Source organism: Ursus maritimus, unplaced genomic scaffold (assembly GCF_017311325.1).
Source record: "Ursus maritimus isolate PB19 unplaced genomic scaffold, ASM1731132v1 scaffold_12, whole genome shotgun sequence".
In the NCBI taxonomy this organism is placed as follows: Eukaryota; Metazoa; Chordata; class Mammalia; order Carnivora; family Ursidae; genus Ursus; species Ursus maritimus.
In genome coordinates this window covers 42,844,204-42,866,359 of record NW_024423564.1, presented here as the reverse complement: position 1 = coordinate 42,866,359, position 22,156 = coordinate 42,844,204, and the positions used below count along the sequence as shown (strand labels likewise).

Below are 22,156 nucleotides of genomic sequence, written 5' to 3'. Positions count from 1 at the left end.
ACAGGATTCAGATTATAAAAACAAGACCTTGGGCTCAAAGAATTCAGTATGGAGAATCATTTAAACCAAACATTACTATCAAACTTTGGTTGTTATTCACTCAGCATGTATTTTTTTAACATTAACTGTAAGTGAGGTGCTGTGCCAACCCCAGAGAACACAAAGGGCAAAGAGTAATGCCCCAGCCCCTCTCCTAGCTCCTGTTCACTCCGTGCTCTCATTCCCCTACACAGCTACACACATCAGGTAAGATCTGTAGCTCCTTTTCCACTTTCTGCCTATTTGCTACTTATTTATTTCCTCCAAGCACTTGCATCTATCTTTTCACCAGCAGACAGCATTATTATCCTCAAAGAACTGTAGCAGTAAGACAAGCAAAATTACCCTGAAATAGGATCTGTCAAAATTATCTAACACATACACCCCCCCCCCATATTTTGATATCCGCTAAGCTGGGAGAAAAGAACAAAGGAGGATTCTCATCCTTAATACTGGATTTAGAAGACCCTGCTGCCTTGCCTAGTACTACCATCTTATCCTACAGAGCGTGTGAGGAAAATGGGCATAATCTTGACAGCGCTGTCTTCTACTTTGCTTCTGTCCATCTCATTTCCCACTGAGCCTTTACCACTAGATCGATCAGGCTCCAGTCTGCACAAATGGTCTTTGAAAACCCCTTCAACTACCCACAAGATCATCATCTGCTTCATAATACATAATATATAAGGTGATATGTCAAAAGGAATAATAAAAAGAATAAAATAATACAACACACTAATAGTAATTATAATTCTTAAGCCCCTAATACCTTGATTTCTTCTAGAAAGCACATCTTTTATGTCCATTGGTATAATTATTTTCACAATAGGTAGAAAAGCAACCGTTTAATCGTATGCAGAAATGGAAATAAAATCGCCATCCATTTTATGGATGCGAAAACATTCCCAGAGGTCAAGAGACTCACCAGGGTCACACAGCAGCAGAGCTAGAACCCAAGCCCTCTATCTTAAATGTTGATCGGTGATTTTTTTCCCTTACTATACAATCCTTTTCATCTTACCCTTTGAAAGGTTGGCATAGAAGACCCTTAACTTCTTAAAAATATACCTTATAATGATGATAGTGAGAGAGGCTGAGCTAGAAATATGAAATTCAACTGAACTGCAGGTAGGATTACATATTTTATGATTAATGCATCTCCTCAGAGTGTGAAATTTTCCAAATGTCTGTAAGTTAGGAGGATCCAGTAGTGATACACAGGACATGACTCTATTAGGAAAACTAGTAATTTCCTTATCTGTAAAATGGGGCCAGTACTCCCAAGCACAGGATCCTTGGGAAGATTAACCGCAACACAGGGTGGGAGTGCTTCCCAGCATGGCCAGCATGCAATACCCTCTATTATTCAGGCTAAATCTTTGCCTGTCAGCAGGCCTGCCACCTTGCTAGTGTTTTTAAACAGATTTTTCTATTCGTCAAGTATAAACTTTAAATTAGAGGCCCTGGATTAATTTTTGGTTATACTTTTGACCTATAAAAAGTTGCCAAGCATACTTTGGAAATGTAGGAAATACAGAATTTAAAATTCCTTCTCAAACAGTGATCTTTTCTATGCTTTGTTTCAATCTGTTTGGTTTAAATAAAAACTAAAGGGATAGGGAAAATGTTAGAACTATATTTTAATATAGAATGAAGAAATCAAGTCACAAAGCCAAAGCAAGGGCACCTATGAGAGAAGAGCATAAATAAAATTAAATAAGAATTTCTGGAAAGACATAAAAAAAAAAAAACGTGGAAAGAGAATCATCATTACGAAATGTGCTGCTGTTGATCAAGAATGACTCCTGTAAGCCTTTTTTTTTAGCCTTAAGCCACAAATGGGGAAAAAAGAAAAAAAAAAAAAACAACTAAAAGTAGCCTAAAAAAGTCTCTTCCTGGCTGTGTGACCTTGTCAGGTTATTTCCCTGGTCTGGACCTCAGTGCCCACTTCTGATAAAAGGGGGTGGTGGAGGAGTAGTTGAATAGATAATTCTAAACCCCTCCAGGTTCTTGGATGTAAAGATTGGATGGAATTAGGCCGGCAGCTCTCCACTGCTCAGGAAGAGCTCAGAGGGATTTGCTGCTGCTGACCAGACACACGGTGCGTGCCAGCGGCTTTAGTGGGAATCGCACAACCTTTCCACTAGCAGTCCAAACTTCAGCCTTTAAATCGTTCAATCATTAACGCATTCTCTGGTCGCTGAGATAAGCTTCGTCTTGGAACTAAGTGAACAGCTAACGTGTTTACGCAGTGTTTTGTAATTTTTTTTCCTTTGAAAATTATTCTAGGTGGGGGTCCCCGGGGTAGTTGTGTGTGGGGGGGGCGGTCAAAGAAACTAGGCCTTTCTCTCCAAAAGTAAGACAGCAACTCTGATGGCAGAGGCGACTTAAGACCGGGCGGGTGGAGCTCCGGAGCAGGCATGCCCCAGCCCAGGCTCGGCGGCGGGAGCCGGGCGCACGCGCCCTGCGGCCAGCAGCCGAAACCCAGACCTCACTGGAGACCAGGCCTGGGAGCTCGCGGCGGGCAAGTGAAGTCCCTGCGTGATTTACGGATGAGGAATTAGCAGCCCCTAGAGGGAAAGGTCTGCGGCCACGAGCTCCTTTTTCAGATTCTCCAGGACCGAACGCGACCACAATCAAACGCAGCTGCTGTGTAGACAAGCGGCGGGGAGATCCGCTGCCTGAACAACTAAAGGGGACTTTTTAAAACCACTTACCCGGTTCTAGAGTGGAGAAGCAAAACCTGCAAGGGCTCACTCAGATTCCACAAAAAAGGGGACGGACCTGGGCCTCTTCTACATTTGCTGGCTCCGCCTCGCCTTCGCATTTCTCACCACCCTCAGGGGAGGGCACAACACACTCCCAAACGCGGAACTTAGAGGAAGTTTGGGCCTTTCCGGCCACCACCCGCTCCAAAATGGCTTCCCCCAGGGAAAGGCGAGGGCTAACGTCAAAGTATAGACTCTGAATTCTTCCTCGCATGGATCATACCGCAGAGTTCAGGAGATGGAAGGCGCAGTGTCTGAGCAAAGCGGACCTCAGCCGGAAGGGTAGTGTGGACGAGGATGTGGTAGAATTTGTGCAGCTCCTGAATGAGCGAGAACAGTACTTCACCACCAGTTCCTGCGCTGGGCGCATCATCCTCCTGGACGGGGTGAGGCCCTTTTGTTTCAGCGCTGGCCCTGTGGTGTGCAACACCAGGAGCCCTGTACCCACCCGGTGCAGCATCCCAATCCAGCCTGTGTTTGTCCTTCTGATGGGTGGTCTCGGCTTCTTTATGAAACTTAGAGGATGAATTAGACCAGTGCTTCTAAAACTTTAATGTGTCTATTAATCACCGGGTGCTCTTTTATAATACAAATTCTGATTCAGGAATTCTAGGATGGAGCTGATACTATGTATTTCTAACAAGCCCTCAAGTGATGGCGAAACTGCTGGTCTGAGAATACTCTTGAGTTGCAAGGATTAGAAAATTGGATTCTGAATACCAGGGGGATTTAAAGACTTCCCAGCAGGGCGAGGCAGCTTTTCTCTCCAATCGCCCTACGAAATCAACTACTTGACAGAATGTCTCCAGGGTTAGGGCGTTTACTGCCTCCTAGTGGCCCACTCCGTTATTACAGCTCTGGTAATTTTTACATTACGCTAAGTACAATAGAATGTGATGTACGGATTAGTCTGAGATAGTGGTCAAGCCCTCAGGCTTTGGAGTGATACTGCTTAGATTCTAAGCTAATTATGGGACTTACTGGCTATGTGATTTTAGGAGGGTTATCTAAACTCAGCCCCTCCCTGTTCCGTGAACTGAGGATAATAAGAGTATTGACTTCATAGGGATTTTGTATAGTAGAAATGGGATAATTTGGAACATTTAGCATCACGCCTGGCCCATATTAAGTGCGCTATAAAAGTTAGCTGCATGTCAATTTTAACATTAGGATTGGATTCAGAGCATGAAAGAGCACACTCATAAGCTCATTTTTTAGATTCCTCATTGACTGGTAATTTGCTGGTCCCCCAGGTTAGCAGGGCCTGCATATTTTTATATTGCCACCATTGCCTCCTGAGCAGTGACACTCTAGCTGGGCTTACTCTCTCTCTTCCCCCATTTCTACTGCCCTATTTTACCTGGATTTCTGCAGCGTTTTCCTAACAGATCGCTGATCTACCATTCTCTCTACCCAAACCATGTTACATACTGTTAACAGGTTCACCCTCCTAAAGACAACTCTGCACATGTCACTCATCCATGCTGAAATCTTTTATTACACATTTTTCCAACATCAGAAAATCCAGACCCCTTCTCTAGTATTCCAACCCTTCTGCTGCTCCCATATTTTCTATTTCTCTTCATGTTTATCTCTTTACTAAAACAGAACTATTCTCTTTTTCATCTTATATTTACCTGCCTTTGTCTTTGTTCGTATTTGTTTTTCCTAAAATGTTTACCCCCATCTCTGTATATTTGAGACTCTCCAAACTCCCCTCTCCCATCTGAACACAAACATACACACCCACTTATAAGTAATGACTGCTCCTTCTGAACTGCCTTAGGACTTTTTGAGAACCTCTTTTCATTTTATGTATATTATTTATTTTCATTTAGCCTTATTTCAGGAAGGATTTGCATCAACTTACAGAGAAACAATACAAGAAGAAAAACTAAAAGTGGAAAAATCTGAATGAAGGGAATATAGATCAGATGAAGCTAGAGATGGCATTAGTTCTCACACAGGCCCCTAGATTCTGTAAATTTGCTAGAGGTGAGGCACACCTTTGGCTCTAACATTTAGAGCAGCCAGCATAAGATCAGATAAATGTCACTGAGGTCATTCAATGAAAGCAAGCCAGTTATTTAGGACAGGCACAGCTCTTCCTCTTTCCAAAGCTAGACAGCCAAGTCTCCTGTGAATTCATTATAAAAATAGTTACTTTGTAGAAGTATAGTGATTTAAAAGTAAGTGTGGTTTCCTGCATCCTCTTTCCAGCCTCTTTGAGGGTAGGATCTGTTTATACCCAAAAAATCTAATAGAACTTTACAAATAAACATTTTTCCAGTTAATAAAGAAAACAAAACAAAACCCTGATGTTAAGTTACTAGCTTCTTAAAGCTTTGACCTTGCAGTCCTAGCTCTACCCTTTGGGACTGTATATAAAGTCTAATCCAGATGTTACAAATGCATTAGAGATGTAGAGATATTAGAAACTAGAGATGTATTATAAGGGTGTGAACAGCCCACCTGTCGGTGAAAAGTAATAGGTCCTGTGTGGGACTGGGACAGTGCTTTTTTACAAAGGGAATTCCAAGTTGTTTTGTTTGCTTGTATGCTTTCTTAATATTGTGCAAACCAAGGGGCACCTGGGTGGCTTAATAGGTTAAGCATCCGACTCTTGATTTCAGCTTAGGTCATGATCTCAGGGTTGTGGAGCCCGCTTTAGATTCTCTCTCCCTCTCCCTCTGCCCCCTCCACTACCCCCCCCATCACTTAGGCTCTCTCCCCTCTCTCTCTCCCTCAAAAAAACAATATTGTACAAGCCAAGTAAAACAACTAGAGTTCAACTCAGGGCTGCTAGCATAGAACCCCTTACAATAATCCCTTTTCTCCTGACAAAATCATGACCATATTTCAGAAAATATTAAGTTTTCATATCTTAATAAACAATTTGTTTTCTTTCTGTCTCAAGTAATTTGGTTTCACTTCTGTTTTGGGTTAACTTTACCCAAAGCCTAGTGAATTGTTCTCAGCAAACTTAAAATTAGCACTTGGGATTATTAATCTAAGAAAGCTTACAATTATGCTATGTAATGTACTTATTATTTGTCTAAATATTATATGATTAAATTAAATTATGTTTATTTTTTTATTTTAGGGTATAAATGGTTTTGAGGTTCAAAAGCAAAACCGTTGCTGGCTACTGGTTACACACAAACCTTGTGTAAAGGATGATGTGGTAAGTTTTTATATGTAAACTTAGAAATAAACTTGTAATTCACGGTCACATTAAATACCACATTAAAGGATGATGTGGTAAGTTTTTATATGTAAACTTAGAAATAAACTTGTAAATCACGGTCACGAAAGAAAAGAATAGAACATTCAAGGTGGATTTATCTCCTTAGTTATAATGACTGAAGATTAGAAAGCCTGAGGAGAATTTATTACCGTGGCTTTTTTGATTTGGGAGCTAAAATTGTAAATATGAATATAAGCATTACTTATTGCTCAATGAAACACGTCCTCTTGGACATAGAGAGTTCATGGATATTAGACACATAGTAAATCGAAAACTTGAATTTCAGTTCTACCATTTGATAATTCTGTAACCTGCAATAAATTATACAAGGAAAAGGTAGCTTGTTGAAAGGGATTAGTACTATCTATATATTACCAGCATACTGATATAAATAAGTTATACATTATTTGTCTGGATTGCTTCTTGGAAATCTTCCTCTCTGTCCTGGATTATTTCGTTTCGGAAATCAAAATGTTTAGGTGAGTTCCTATAAGTTTGTATTAGTCAGGCACTTTACATTACTTGTTCAAGTGCTCAAATGTTGTCTTAGGGTACTCACTCATTCTTCATCTCCTTCTTTGGGTAGTGGTTCTTTCTGCATATTGGCCCTAATTCTCTTATGCTGCAGACAGTCTTTGTAGCAGGAAAAATAGCTGCCAGCAGCCCCAGCAGAAAAGGACTTCTTGCTAATATCCAGGTATTATTCCCAGAGGAGTCTGAGTCATCCTGCTTAGGTTAGATGTTCTCCCCCTGAGATCACTTACTTTTTCCAGTAGAATGGAATATTGTCCTTGATCAGACCTAGGCACTTGGCATCCCTGAGATTATGATAGCAGGAGTCATGAGTGATAGGGTCATGATTGACAGTCCCACCGAATCAAATGGTGTGAAAAAGGGAGGATACTGCCCAACGATACTTGATGGACAGAAGTAACAACCACCGTGTATAAATTCTAGCACAGACATACATGCATCTCAAACTTCAATCTAGTAACAAAGCATTTAAACAGACCTTTCTTTTTTTAAAGATGTTTTATTTATTTTTGTGCGTGTGTATGCAAGCGAGAGAGAGAAGGGGGGGGAGAGAGAGTGCAAGCTTGCTAGTGGCGCGGAGGGGCAGAGGAAGAAGCAGACTCTCCACTGAGCAGGGAGCCCATCTGGGACTGGATCCCAGGCCCCAGGATTATGAGCTGAAGGCAGATGCTTAACTGACTGAGCCACCTAGGCGCCCTAAACAGAACTTTCATACCATATTCCTTTATTTGTTTTTTAAAGTATGCTCTATGCCCAGCATGGGGCTTGAACTCATGTCCTCAGAATCGAGAGTCACGTGCTCTATGGACTGAGCAAGCCAGACACCCACATACCATATTCCTTAATGAAAATCTGTTATGAGTTAAATAGAGTGGTAGTTTACTTTCCAAGGTAGGGCTGGAAAGAATGACAAAAGAGGTTTATGGGAGAATTAGAAATTAGGTCTTTTAAAAGAATAAGCAGATTAATCAGTTTTTGGAGAAAGAGGACCAAGAAAGCAGAGTGGAAAGTTATTGCAGAAAAAAGATGCTGGATGATTGTGAATGTTTCTGGGAAAAACTGAAGTTGTATATGGTAAAGGGTCACCAGAGAAAAGGATCATATATTGGTGTCTGATACTAACGTTTCTCCTTTATTTAGATGGCAGCTCTGAAGAAAGCAACTGGTGATGCCATTTTGAAATTTGAACCACTTGTTCTTCATGTGCAGTGTCGACAGTTGCTGGATGCACAGATTCTGGTAACATTTTATGATTATCCTTGAATTTATAGGTATATAGGTAGATTTAATTCTAAGCTTTAAATCTACCAAAAAATAATGTGATGTTAGCTCAGTTAACTAGTTTTTTAATTTAATTATAGATTTGGGGTTATATATGTTTCTACAATTTTTAGAGCTAACCAGTGTATTTGATTAGCCAGATTATCAGAATTTAACCAATTTATTTTTTTACAGCATTCAGTGGCAATAGATTCTGGTTTCAGGAACTCCGGCATCACCGTGGGAAAGAGAGGAAAGACTATGTTGGTAAGATAACTTTTGGCAAAAAGCAATTCTTTGGGCATGAAGTGATTCAAATTATTGAAAAACCTCATTAGAGGTTTTTAGTCTTTAGTCTCTTCCTACTTAAATCTTGCCATTCTGTTGCTCAGAAATCTTCAGTACTTTACTCTTTCCTACAAAGCAAAGTCTAGATTTCTTAGATTAGCCTTTGAGCTCTTATTTTATAGTATCTTCCTCTACTTACTTTCAACTGGATTCTCTGCGCCCTCCTCGTCCTAAATAGTCAAAGCTCAGTTTCATCAGCACCATGATATAGTAGAGAGAATCACAGGCAGGGGGTCTCAAGTCCTCCGCACGGACACTGGCTGCACCACAGCTGTGCTGTGTGAACTTGGGCAAGCTCCTAATCCCTCAGGGTCTCAATTTTCTTGGCCATATCAGGGGTCCAGCAAACTACTGCCCTGGGACCAAATCCAGTCCACAGGAGGTCAGATCCCACTACTCCCACTTGATAAATTCCTGTCTCAGGTTGCTTTTGTGCTACAATGGCAAAACCGAGTAGTTAGGACAGATACTGTATGGCCACAAAGTCAGAAATATTTATTATCTATCCTTTTACAGAAAAAGTTTGCCAGCCCTGGACTAGATGATCTTTAAAGCCCTTTCTAAGCCTCCATCCTCTCTCAGTGCTTTCCTGGCTAAGTCAACTCCTAGTGATTTTGCCCTGTTCTGATCTTCTATAGTATTTATTATTTGTAATGGTATGTATTCTTTGCTTTTGAACTATTTCAGGTTTTCTTCCATTTTAGCTTCCTAGACTTTCCTATTTTCTATCTATTTTTCACAAATTGCCCATTTCCCAGATAGAGATGGCTTACAAAAGAAGACACCTATAAAGAAAAATGCCTAAATAGAAAGTCAAAGCCCACCATATTGGTTTGTGTCCCTGTCTCCTTCCCATACACTCCATCTGGTAGCCCAAGCAAGAACAGAACTGTTCATTCACTTTCCATTCCTTTGTCTTCCATATTCAGTTAGTTATAAGTCCTATCACATCTGCCTCTAATTTCATATGCCCAACTCCACCTTTCCAAGCCCTCTGTCACTGTCCCTACTTAAGCCATCATGATCCCCAGTTTTTGCAATGGCTTCATGACTTATCTTCCTGCTATCCATCTTCTTCAGTCCTCCCAAGCCAATACTATCAGAATCCCCCTTTTGAAAAAGTCAGAGTCTCCATATATTTCCCCTGGTAGTCAAGGCTGTACCCATTTCCCTTATTTAAGTTTCCATTTACCTTATTTAAGTTCCCTTCCTGCTAGCATACTTCAGCTCTAGCCAGATAGAAAACTATCCCAAATGTATCATGCTGTTTCATGTCTCCATGACTATAGATAAGTCGTTCTCTTGCTGGAATGTCCCCTGCCTCCATTTTTACATCTGGTGAAATTGCACTTATCCTTAAAATCCTAACTCAAATGCTACCTTTCCCATAAAGCCGAGGCCTCAGTCTCAATTAGTTGTTCCTCTTCTCTGTTTCCTTAGCACTATGTGTGTCTGTGTCTGTGTACATGCATGGACACGTTCGCACATATGTGTGTGTCTCTCCTGGCATAGCACCTATGTTGTCTTGTCATTCTTTGTTCACTTGTTTATTTCCTGCTTTAAAGCATGAGCTCTTAAAGGCAAGGATCATATTATATTTATTCTGTGTCTTCCCACCTTTCATGGGGCCTAGAACACTGTGGACGCTCAGTAAAAGCTCACCGAAAGAATTTTTATTTCTCATACTAGTTTTTGTTGCTGTTCTTAACCAATTTCCACTGTTTGGATTGACTTGGAACACATTGACTGTTTCATCAAGAGGTTTACTAAGATTGGCAACCCTAAAGCATGGAGAAAGCAGCCACTTTGTGAGACAGAACACGATGGTTTATTCTCATAATCGCACTCTGCTCAAGCAGCACTAAGAACCTCTTCCACATCCAGTCCATTTTGATTTTCCCTTGAAGCTTCTGTTGAGATTTCATTTATTTTTTTTCTTTAAATAGTATATTAAAGCTTTCTAAGCTTTAGTGAGACTGAAACTGTTAAAGTGATTGGATTTTTGGATATTATCTGCTTTTCTGAAAGACAATGTGTAGAATGAGTTTCTTAAGAAATAACTTCATGTGATGGGAAAATCTATTTAATCTCCTTCGATTTCAGTTGTGTTTAGCTGAAGTATATAAAAGCATAAACTTAAATCCTGTAGTGGAACCAAACTGTGTTTAAACACGGCCCTGACTGGGACTTTTCTTTACTTATCTTCAGTGTCCCTAGTACATAAGTTGTCATATCTAAATTGGTTGTTCCTTGTAGGCTGTCCGGAGCACACATGGCTTAGAAGTCCCATTAAGCAATAAGGGAAAACTGATGGTGACCGAGGAATATATTGACTTCCTGTTAAAGATAGCAAATCAGAAAATGGAAGAAAACAAGAAGAGAATTGAAAGGTATATTAATTGGATATTTCTGTGCCATTCTTTATGTCTAGGTTATCTTTGAAAATACTTCATCTTCAGTTTATACTCCCAACTGCTTTTCTATTTGTAGTCTTATCACAGATTATAAAAACATGATCAAAGTAATAGATGAGAGTAGCCCAGACAGTAAAGGGAACTAAATGGAGTGTAAAGGGGAAGCTCCATGGAGGATAGTGGGACGTGACTGCCAGCTACAGGCGTAAAGGGAGAGAAACATCATCCCTCAGGTGAGAGAGCCCAACAGCAATGGGGACCATAACTGATCAAGTTGAAGGCAGCCAGGGGAGAGGTACATACTGCCCCCTGGATGTGACCTATTGGAGATTATCTAGAATTTCCTTTTGAGGAAAGCAACCTGGTTAATTTTAGCCTAATACATATTTTACATATGTGGCTGGTTCTTACGGATTAGATCTAGAATTGCCATAATTGTCCCAGGAGGAAGGATCATGACTATCAATTCACATCTTTATACTTTCTCTTCTTAAATTTTACCTCCTGGTAAATAAAATTCTTTCTTTTCAACTTTTTCATAAAAATAGAGTTTTTGACATAATGAAGTGACTATGATGCCATCTTTCCGTCAGCAAGATGTACGCTTCTGAGTTCGTCCAGGAGCGATGGCCAACTTGTTGTCATTTATGGTGTCCTTTCCCCTTCTCCCCACCTCCTTGGCTACCTCACAACGAGTCACTCACTGCCTAAATAATTCTTAAATCATTCTTCTCTCCCCATGTGTACTTTCACTTTCTTATTCAATACCAGTGCAATAGCCTTGTTAGCTAGTCTCATAGTAAAATGTTTCTAGTGTGTCTCTCCCAAGCCATTCTTTACGTCACCATCAGAATCCTGTCTGTAAGTGCAAAGGAATCCTTTTGTTTAGCTTGCCTGCTTAAGGTTCTTTAATACCTACAATTTTTTGGAAGTAGCTAAGGCTGTAAGTGCCAGTGTAGCAGTGTACGACGGTGGAAAGAGGTAGAATTTGGCTCCAGAGGCAGAACTGAATTTGAATCCAGGTTCCACCACAACTTACTCAACGTTCTTGACTTCATTTTTCTTCTGTCTTACTTGGGAGAAATACCTGTCTTAAAGAACAGTTTTAGTATAAATAGCATCTATATAAGGACTGGCCCGATCCCTGTCATGTCATGGATTCTCAGGGTAGGTAGCTCTTTTCCTTCTTCATTGACACATAGAAAATAAACCTATGATCACATCATTATAAACTATCCAGGCTTTCTTAACCAGGACTCCTCACTTGCACCACAGAATTCACAAACTTATTCAAGTGACTGTTTCTCAGTTCTTGCAACAATGGTATATATCTTGCATTCTAGATACATTGGAGAGAAGTTAACTCATTACAAACAGTGGATGTCTTAGGGCATTGGAGTCTAATTTGCTAGTAGAACCCTGGTTGAAAAAAGCTGAGGGTTACCTGGCTACCAGGTGCTCTGAGCAAACATTCTAAACGAAGTGATCATTTCAACTAAGTACTGAGGAGCACCCAGCCACTTCACCAGACTACAGAGTTTGTACTCCATGTAGGTACTTATTGGTACCATTCCACAAGTTTACTACCGGTTCTTAGATTGTATTCTAGTGAGGCTCTTTGCTAAAATGTAGGAAGTAACAAATCAGTTTCTCTGTTTCCTTACTTGAATTTCAACAAGATTATAAATATAGCCCAAGAGCAACTAACTATACACCTGGTGAAGTTAATTGAGCCACGTTCACCAACTATAAAATCAAATTATACTTTAAATCCATTGACTCAAAAATATGTTTTGAGATTATAGTATGCATGCTGCTTTCAAGAGAGCCATGCTCATCGTATAAAATCAGTGAAAAATTAAAGAAGGGTAAAAAGTGTCTTAAGATACTGATTAGAAGATTACTTGTGAATTCAGAAAGGGGAACAAATTAGAGAGCTCCTTTGGGAACAGCTCTACATTCAACCAAATGCAGAGAAAAAGTTACCCTTCTTATGCGGAAAAGTGAAAAAAATAATAAATACTGGAGGTCATAAGTTCTGCAATCAGACTTTGAGTGCTAAAATTGGTTTGTCATAGGACCAAAGTTTCACCATTCAAATAACTATAGGAGAATTTTTAAAATCATGCTAAACTGAAACTTTGTACCCATTAAACAATAAATCCCCATTCCCCAGACTCCCAGCCTCTGGTAACTACTATTCTGTTTTCTATTACTATGAATTTGACTATTCTAGGTCCCTCACATAAGTGGAATCATAATACTTGTCCTTTTGTGTCTGGCTTATTTCACTCAGTGTACGGTCTTCAGAGTGTATCCGTGTTGTAGCATGTATCACAATCTCATTCCTTTTTAAGGCTAAATAATATTCCACTGTATGTATATGCCACATTTTATTTATCCATTCACTCATCAATGGACGTTTGGGATTTTTCCATCTTTAAGCTATGCTGCTATGCTGCTTTAAATACATACGTACAAATGTCTGAGTCCTGCATTCACTTCTTTTGGGTGTATACCCAGAAATAGAATTGCTACATCATATGGTAGTTCCATGTTTCATTCTTTGAAGGACTGCCATGCTGTTTTCCACAGGCTCCGTGACATACCTGTTTTTTAATAAAAATGCTAGAGTTTAACCAAGTTAAAATATAAATACATGTCTATGCAAATAGGCTTCTTTGTTATTTGCGAATAATGGAAGCCTAAATGGGAATGAAATTGTGGCTGGATTTCATTAATTTTACATTCCTATTTTGGAAGTTTTAGAAATATCAGCTCTTTATTGCAAGTGGTCCTCTAACTGACCTGAAAAACAAGAATTCATTTTCCTAGAGCTGGTCTGAAAAGTTCTGTCGTGAAGAGAGCTAAGTGCAAGTTGCCCCGTGGCATGATAGTCTTGACTGCAGAAGTAGAGAACCGTAAGACAATTTGATTTTCTTTGAGGGTGGGGAAGACAGTTGCCTGCGCATACATTTCCCTATTCTGAGTTCTTTTTGTTGCCTGTGAGAGCTGAGAAAATTGCACTTTGGGAATTGGGCTTCAGAGTGCTGTGTAAAGGGGCACCGTATGAGGGGAGAGCATGTAATTGCAAAACAAATTTCTGACTTACTGAGAAAGATAGTTTCCCAAAGAACTTTTTAAAAATTCCCTTTAAAAAGGAAAAGGAAAAAGTATTTGAAGTATTTATTCTTGGCTTTCAGACAACGGGGTCTTTGTTCCATTTTACCATTGTTTTTGGTACCCCGAGGATGTAGCTTTGAATTCTTAGGTTTTTAATGGAAGATTAAAGTAAAGCACCTGCACCTGTTCCTCTTTAATTACTTTTTAAATGTGATTGACAAGATATTTTACACAAGCTATGAATTCTCTGTGACCGTAAAAGAGCAATTTAATCTTATCTTTAATTTTCTAGGAATAAAGTATAATCCAGAAAAAAGACTTGGTGACCTGAGTCTAAAGTTCAGGGTTGGGTGGAGAATGGTAGAAAATGGAGTTGCACATCATGGATAGCCTCTTATGATCAGATAGGGTGATCACACCACTTTTTGGCATAAAGTTTTAGACTTATGTTTTAGATAAAAGGAGTCATTCTATTGGGTCATTTTGTTAAGCTATTCTAAATAGGCAGTGTGGAAGATGAAAGGAAAACCAGTCATGGAAGTCACCCGGGATGATGGTAAGACCTGGAGAGAAAGATGTGCCAAGTATAGAAGTTTTCATGAATGTAGGAGACTGAACAAAATATCAGTAGACGGCATGAGGGGCAGATGAAGGTGTTTAGTCTCGTGAAGTATTGGTGAGCCAGCTCAATTCGGACCTCGTCCCAACGCTGTGTTAGGTGGGATATAGAAAGAATAAGCATCTCCACTTGAGAGGAGTACAGAGCAGACAGTGTCTTTGTGGGGGAACCAGGTTTCAATGAAGTAAGGATATAAGGAAGCATTAAATTAAAAGGTTGTTACCACAGAACAGGGTCTAAAAAATTATACATCAGTATTTTTCAAAGTCTTTTGCTGTACCTCCTACTGTATTATTTTTCCTTGTACTGTACCTCCTTTTTGAGATTTATTCACCAAAGAAATATCTATTGAGTGTCTATTATTTGCCAAAGATGGTGCTGGGTATCAGGGTATCCATAACTGGTGAGTACATAAATTCTTGAAATATGGACAGGATATGTTGTAATTATGTTAGGTACATATTCGACTTGTGTGGAATATTTGGAAACAGGTGAGTATCTTGGGCTTTTTAGGGCAGTTTTAGAGCCTTTACAAGTAGAACTTAGCCTGTTCATTGAATTAAAGAAGAAAATTGATCCAAATAGCAATCTATTCCATAGGTGTCAAAAATTCCCTGCCACACTTTGCCATTATAATAGAACATAAAAGCGTGATGAGATCCCCACAGTGGTGAGGGAGTTCTCAACTTCCAGATGACTCTGCTTGGGGACCTAAGATAACACATCCATATTCACCTTTTTGTTTAGTGGTTATTTGTTCACTTATTTTTACCAAATGACTCAGCGTTGTATTGCGTGCTAGGAATGTAACAGAAAACAAGATAGATGGGGTCCTTGGTCTCATAGAGTTTATATTCTACATAAATGGTAATACTGAAAACGTACTTTGTGCCAGGCGCTGTGCTAGGTACTTACATGTATCTCCTGTAACCTTCTGACAACCCAGCTCGGTACAGGATAATGTCCAGTTTTGTAAATGAGGAAACCGAGACCCAGTAAGGCTGGAATTAGCCTACCTTTAGCTTTCCCAGTGGAATGCGCTTGAAGCACATGCAAGACACCATGCCACCTCGCTGCCTTCCCACACGTGCTGAAGGCTACTGTGTCAGGCAGAGGATTGTATTAGGTGTAAACATGGGATTAGAAAAGACATGAAGTCCAATTTTTGGGGAACTAACAGTTTATTGTACAAGATTAACACTAAAACTAAAACAGAAAAATGAGGAAAGAAAAAGAGTAATTTACATTTAAAAAATCAAGATAGCTGATAAACACCTGAAAAACAATTTCACTTGCAAACAAAAAATGATAATTAAAATAATAAGATACCATTGTCACTTTTCAAAGTTATTTTTAATGGTAATATTCAATGTATGGGTGAAGTGGTCTTTCAAGTACTGCTATTAGAAGCATATTTTTTTGAACATCCATTCTGGAAAACAGGTAGTATTTATCAAGAGCTTTATAATGTTTATCCCCTTTAACCAGGTAATTACATTTCTAGCGGTCTGTCCTAAATAAATAGCTAGAAACTCAGATCACTTTATTTTTAAAAATGTTTGTCACACGTTGTTTGTATTAGGGAAAGTTTGAAAATAAATTAAGGCCAACCTAGATGACATAATGTTGTACGACCATTAAAAAGTGTTATTTTGTAGTTTATTTAATGATATAGAAAATGTTTTCAATATATATTAAATTTGAGAAAACAATGTAAAACTATAATAATTCTGTAAAAGACAGTAGGTCTATGGGTACATAAATAAATACATTAATTTGGAATACATTAATAAACTGGAAAGAAAAAAAATGTTGAGAGGTTATTTCTAGGTAGTTCTGTAGAGGTAGTGTATTTTTAACCTCATATATTTGCCAAATTCTCTAAAGTGAGATTTTATTACATTTATGATTTTTTATAAAGAAAAATAATTTCTCTTCTGGTTTTTACCTTTTTTGTTTGACTCCTACATCTGAAATAGAAATTGAGGTAGAATACAAGTTGTCAAGAGGTATTTCCAACCCAGTTTTCAGGAGTGTTCTTGAAGAACCGAAAACACACTTCCTAATTAAGTGATCATATAAAAGCAAGAAGCATATTATTTCTCTGCTTCATTTTATATTTTAAGGTTAATATGGAACATTATCAAATGTATAGAATTTATAAGTTCTAGATGTATTTCAGCCATTCTGTTTGAGAACACAGATACAACAGTAGTACTTATTTCTTTACAGGTTTTACAACTGCCTACAGCGTGCTTTGGAAAAAGAAACTATTACTAACTTACATCCCAAAGAGAAAATCAAAGACAAAAATAATTCATCATATACTCGTAAGAAGAAAAGAAACCCAGAAGAAGCACATGGCAAATGTCTTACTGAAGAAAATGATAAAGAGTGTGAAAATGATGATGACCCAGGAATCAGTGTTAGTATCTTCCCTGAAGATTACTAAGATTGTGTCTTGGTAGAATAATGTTTCTAATAGATATCACAAAGCTGCTCTTTACAAGAGTATTTTAGTTTCTTGAGTGTATGAGCCATTCAGAAAAGCAAGATTTATTCTTTCTCTATATTTTAGAGAAATCCTTAGCTTTTCAAAATAGCTGTGTATAATATTTGCTCATTAAATACCATCTGTTTTAGTCACATAGAGATTAAAATTGCAAAAATAAAATAGACTTTTTAACGCCTCTCTTTTTTGAGTTTCAATTTCTACTTCTGCAAAACAGAATTATAATATTCTTTCAAGAGAACCTTAACATTGGGAATATTTGAGTAAAAATCATCACATTTTCCTTTTTTTTTTACTTTGAAATCTCCAGCCTTTATAAGGGGATGAGTTTGCTTCTTGTCGCCGTGGAGTCCAGTAACAAGCCCTTCCCTTTCTTTTGACTTTGTGGAGAAAACAACTGCTACGCTTTTTATTCAGGACAAAATACCTGAACCCTCTTTTCTCATTATTTCTCACAAACCAGAGCTTGCCACTGGCATGGTCTCTGCCACACAGGTGGGCCTGGTTTTTCACTAAACCTGGTCAGAAATGATAACTTAAGACCTAGGAATCTTTATAGAATCTTTATATACTATTTTGGAAAGTTTCAAGGAATCAAAAGACTTGGGTCTGAGTTCTGACTGCTGCACAGAAATTGGGGAGGTCCTTGAACAAATCATTGTTTCCAAGGCTTTCCAATTCCTCTTCTGCATAATAGTTCTGACACCCGCTGTGTTTACATGACAGGAGTGCTGACAGCATCACGTTAAATAAAAATGAGAAAGTTATTAATAGACTTTTGCATATGTGTTCCTATTTATTTCTCATTTGTTTTCATTATAAAATGATGCTTTCATACTGTATTTTCAGAAAGTATCAAATCATAAAAGTTATACTTAAAGAGAAATTATTAGTCCTAGAACTAATAAACGCTAGGATAAAATTACCAGAATGTCAAGAAAAAAATTTTACAAGATTGTAAACATTGAGTTGTGATTATGGCATTTCCTAATATTTTTATAATTTGTCAAAGTTTTATTGTAAATTATGTATAGATTTGCATCCCAGATGCTTGCCTTCTGACGTCATTTTGCACTCTCATTTTAAAAACAGATGGACTTCAAAAACATCTATTATCCTGTAAATAAATTCATCAGGCATGATGTCCAAGGAGTTTTAAAGTTCTTGAGATTTTTCTTCACTCCCTTTTTCTATCATATCTCCAAACTTCTCTCTTTTAGGCCTTTATTTTTTTTTAATGATTTTTTATTATATTATGTTAGTCACCATACAGTACATCCCCGGTTTCCGATGTAAAGCTCAATGATTCATTAGTTGCGTATAACACCCAGTGTCTTTTAGGCCTTTAAAATGAGATTCTAATACTTACTTTTCTAATTTCTTTTAGCATCCCCGCAACCCTTAGGAAGTCTTCCAACACAGTCTTCTCCTTCATTATTCCAGAAAGAAGCTCTTTTGAGTCCTCAATCCCCTTGCCACCAGCAGCATTTGGTGCTGTTAATCACCTTGCACCTATGAGCATCCCAAATGCTTTCTTCTAAATTGCCCTGATTATGGCGAATCCTTCTCAAATCTTTTTCTCTCGAAACTTTTAACCCTTTTCAATATTCATTGTACCTTAGAATCACTTTAGAACTTTGGAAAAATACAGAAAGGATCTGAGACTCCAGGGAGGGGCAGTAAGCATGTGTATTTTTTTTTTTTTAAAGCTACCAAATTGTTCTCTAATTGTAAACCAAAGGGCAAAAACGTGTAGGCATTCCCATATTTCTGTCTTTGGTTTTCTTGGTATTTCTCTCTTCATCCCAGCCATCTCATCCATTCCAGCAGCTCTGACCTCTGAGACAATAACTCCTGACTCCTGCCCTGACCTGCCTGTCTGCTAAGCTCCAGCCAACTGCGGGGCTTCTCCAGTACAGTTGTTAATTTCTAAGGTCTCTTGTTACACTGTTTCCTGGTTCCTCCGCTGGAGAGAGCAGGCTTTTACTGGGACCTCTTTTTTTTTGGTCTGAGCCCACTGACATTTCTGGTTCCCACTTTTCCAGTTCCCAGTCCGAGATACGTAAGGTAAGAAGAAACCCCAGAGAACTTACCACTGTGTTGTTCTTTAGGTCCTGAGATGCCTAGCCGGTCCACCTTCCCCTCTTCACCTTTCAGTCTTCTTATGTTTGCTTTATTTATAATGCCCAAAGTTTTTAGTTGCACTTAGTGGAAGGAATGGGAAAAAGCATATCTACTCCATCTTCCAGAATCCGAAGTCTAATGTATTTTTAAAATTATTGGTAACATCACATTGTCAGAATATTGTTGACACCTTTGGAACCTATCCCAATAGCCACGGTTCCCTTTATTTGGGGCTGTGCCTCATCTCCCAGCTCCAATGCTGTGCTGCTCCTGCTTTAGGCTTCTTGAGCCTCTCCACTCTAAGCGAAAGAAAAGGCTGGAAGTCTGTTTCCTACCCACCTCCCACCCTGCTGCCACATACACACCCACTGTCTTGTAGCCAATAATGACAAGTGCAGAGCTTCAAAGGCAACTCTGTTGCCCAGACATTGGATAAACTTGGACATGCAATTGCCATTTAAGCTCCCAGCAGTGTCAGGCTGAGGCTGGGACGTCACCTGAATCCTATCATGTTTTTCCCATTTCCTTACCCGTTTCTCCTGGGAGTGCCTGCTTAATAAATCCCTTGCACTAGAATGGTGTCTTCTGTAAGAACCTAACCTAAGACAGGTATTGAGATTACTTCAGATCTATTTTTTTTAAGTGATGACATACATTTAATATAAAGAGTTGATGTTTTACGATGTTAGACATTATATCATTGGTAGTGATTAAAACTTATGATGTAAACATGATGCAAATAAACTTATGATGTTAAGTACATAGTTTTAAAACTTATTTTGGGGGAGTATCTGACCAAAAATTTTTGAAGATCACTTCTTTTTAAAAAAATTGTTTTATTTATTTGAGAAAGAGAGAGTGAGCAGGAGGAAGGGCAGGGGCGGAGGGAGAGGAAAGAATCTTAAGCAGACTCTGCGCTCAGCAGGGCAGGGCTGGATCTCACCACCCTGAGACTGTGACCTGAGCTGAAACCAAGAGTCAGACGCTTAACCCACTGAGCCACCCACGTGCCCCAAGGATCACTTCTAGAACACAGACTGGAGACAGGAATAATTGATTCTAGGTGAGGGAGCATTAGAAATCGAATTCAGGAGGATGCCATTTTGTTTAGGTCCTAAAGGTCAAGAAACAAGTTCACTTGGCTGAAAAAAATCCAAGAAAAACTCTTGAGACAGAAAGAATGTGTAATGTAATTGAGGCACTAAAGAGCATTGTATATTCAGTGATGGTGAATATTCCAGAAAGGCTGAAATGCAATATTCGGTGTGAAATGAGTCAAGTTGGTTGAAGCCCAATTGTGAAGGGCTTCTCAGTCCACCACGGACACAGACCAGTGCTGCCTAAACATGACTATGTGTCCGAAATGCCAGCCTAGCAGTGGCTTTGCGGGGCTGCTTTTTATTTATTTATTTATTTATTTATTTATTTATTTATTCAGTGGCTTTGCGGGGCTGCTTTTTAGAACACGCACTCCCAGACTTTACTTGAGACCTTTCAAACCAGAATCATCAATCTGGAGTCCAGGAATCTATTTTTTAAACCCATGTAAGTGATCGTGATAAAATCAGCCCAACACTTTCAGAATCCACTGGTAACAGACTTAATCCTAAAGGTATTGGAGAGAAATTAAAGATTTTTTTAATGAAAAAAAGTAACATGATCAGATGTTGCAATGTACCTATGTCACAGATTTTATGTGGATACATTGTAGGAGGGTAAGCAGGAAGTTCCAATATATTAATTAAGTCACCATCCTTATCCTTAGGTATAAAGCCAGGAAGAATGACAGTATGTTCAGCTGTGCCTTTGAACTCTGTTCAACTCCAGGAGGGGGCATTCCCCACAGATGACACTATGAAGAGCACCCCTTAAAGGTGTGCAGTGCACATTCTTATCTACTAACATTATATAGCAGTCCTGCCAAAGGGGAATTTGGACAGGCAAGAAGTCTTATAGTCTGAGAATGTCTGGAACATTTCTTCTAATTTAATGAATAAAATGTGGAAATACCTGCCAGCAGGTAGATGAAAAAAGAAGAGAAACAATTAAAAAATAAGCCCTAAAATAAGATCTGTAGGAAAAAGGGGGGTGCGGGGGGAGAAACGGGGAGAGGGATCTTGCGGTAGAATAACTCTGCATTCTGTTGTTAAAAAATATCTCTAAAGAACTCATAATCCATTGGTTTTCATAATCCTTCACTCATTTAAACTGAGCCCATAGGGACTTATGTATCCAAAAATTTTATAAACTGAGTAGATATCTAGAATCAGGAAGAGAGCAGCTGCCTCCTAATCCCTTTATCGAAGGTAACAGAACAATCCTGGACCTCTTAGATTAGTAGAGAGCGTCCAGGTGCTGCCCATAAGCCCAAAAGGACATTGAATCCCACTCACTCCTTAACATGGTGTATTATTTTATATTCAATTCACATGCCCGATCAAGAATATTAATAACTGCCGCCGGGAAATTAGTAATAATTTAATATGCAAGATAACCTATTGAGAATTACCTTGTGGTTTGTCTTCATTGTTATTGATCCAACCAAAACAAAGAGAATTCTTTCTCGTCCACCAGGATGGAGGCAGGCATTTATTTCTAAGGCCTGGATTCATTTCTCCTCATCCTCTACAAGTGAACCAACCTTTTGTTCTAAAAGAGAAAAAAAAATTGTTAAGTTTACTGAGAAATAGGAAGGGAATTTTAAAAACATGCTTTTGTTTTTAATATTCTGGGCCAGAGGTCATAAGCTAGTGATGCAAGTATGGCCAAACAGATGTGTTTTGGCCTACACAGAATATATTTTTTCCTCATTGAGCCAATATTTTAAAATACGATGAGGTTTTTAAAGTACATCGCTAGTTTTTCTTAAAAAATTGGAAGATCTGACTCTACTGGGCCAGTGACAACACCTAGCAGACGCAAGGGCTGGCTGCCCAAGGCTTTCTGCTCACCGCAGTTGCAGCGCCTCCTGCTGGCTCCCTTACTCACCAGCTGCAATCTTTCCCACTGGTGCTTGTCCCTGTGGGCACCAGCATTGGTAATCCCTGGTTAGAACTTCAGGGAGAATTAACCTGCATAATGATGTTAGTTATGATATTACACAATAAACAAGAGATCGGAGCAGGACTGGCTACACAATTTGCAGAAGACAGTGCAAAAATTAAGAGG

At 38.9% G+C, this 22,156-nt stretch overlaps 2 protein-coding genes across 2 annotated transcripts in view; one reads left to right on the top strand and one right to left on the bottom strand.

Annotated features, from left to right (window-relative positions):
- Positions 1-2,893, bottom strand: part of CRYZ (crystallin zeta) — a 30,152-nt gene extending 27,259 nt beyond the window's left edge. The window contains exon 1 of the mRNA XM_008690715.2: positions 2,757-2,893. The gene's annotated coding sequence lies outside the window, so the exon portion shown is untranslated. The remainder of the gene's footprint in view (positions 1-2,756) is intronic.
- Positions 2,881-17,042, top strand: TYW3 (tRNA-yW synthesizing protein 3 homolog). Its single transcript, XM_008690716.2, has 6 exons — positions 2,881-3,193; positions 5,911-5,991; positions 7,729-7,827; positions 8,044-8,115; positions 10,453-10,586; positions 16,585-17,042. Exons 1-6 carry the CDS (start codon positions 3,020-3,022, stop codon positions 16,802-16,804), a joined length of 780 nt encoding a protein of 259 aa, XP_008688938.1. The 5' UTR covers positions 2,881-3,019; the 3' UTR covers positions 16,805-17,042.
- Positions 17,043-22,156: the final 5,114 nt, after the last annotated feature.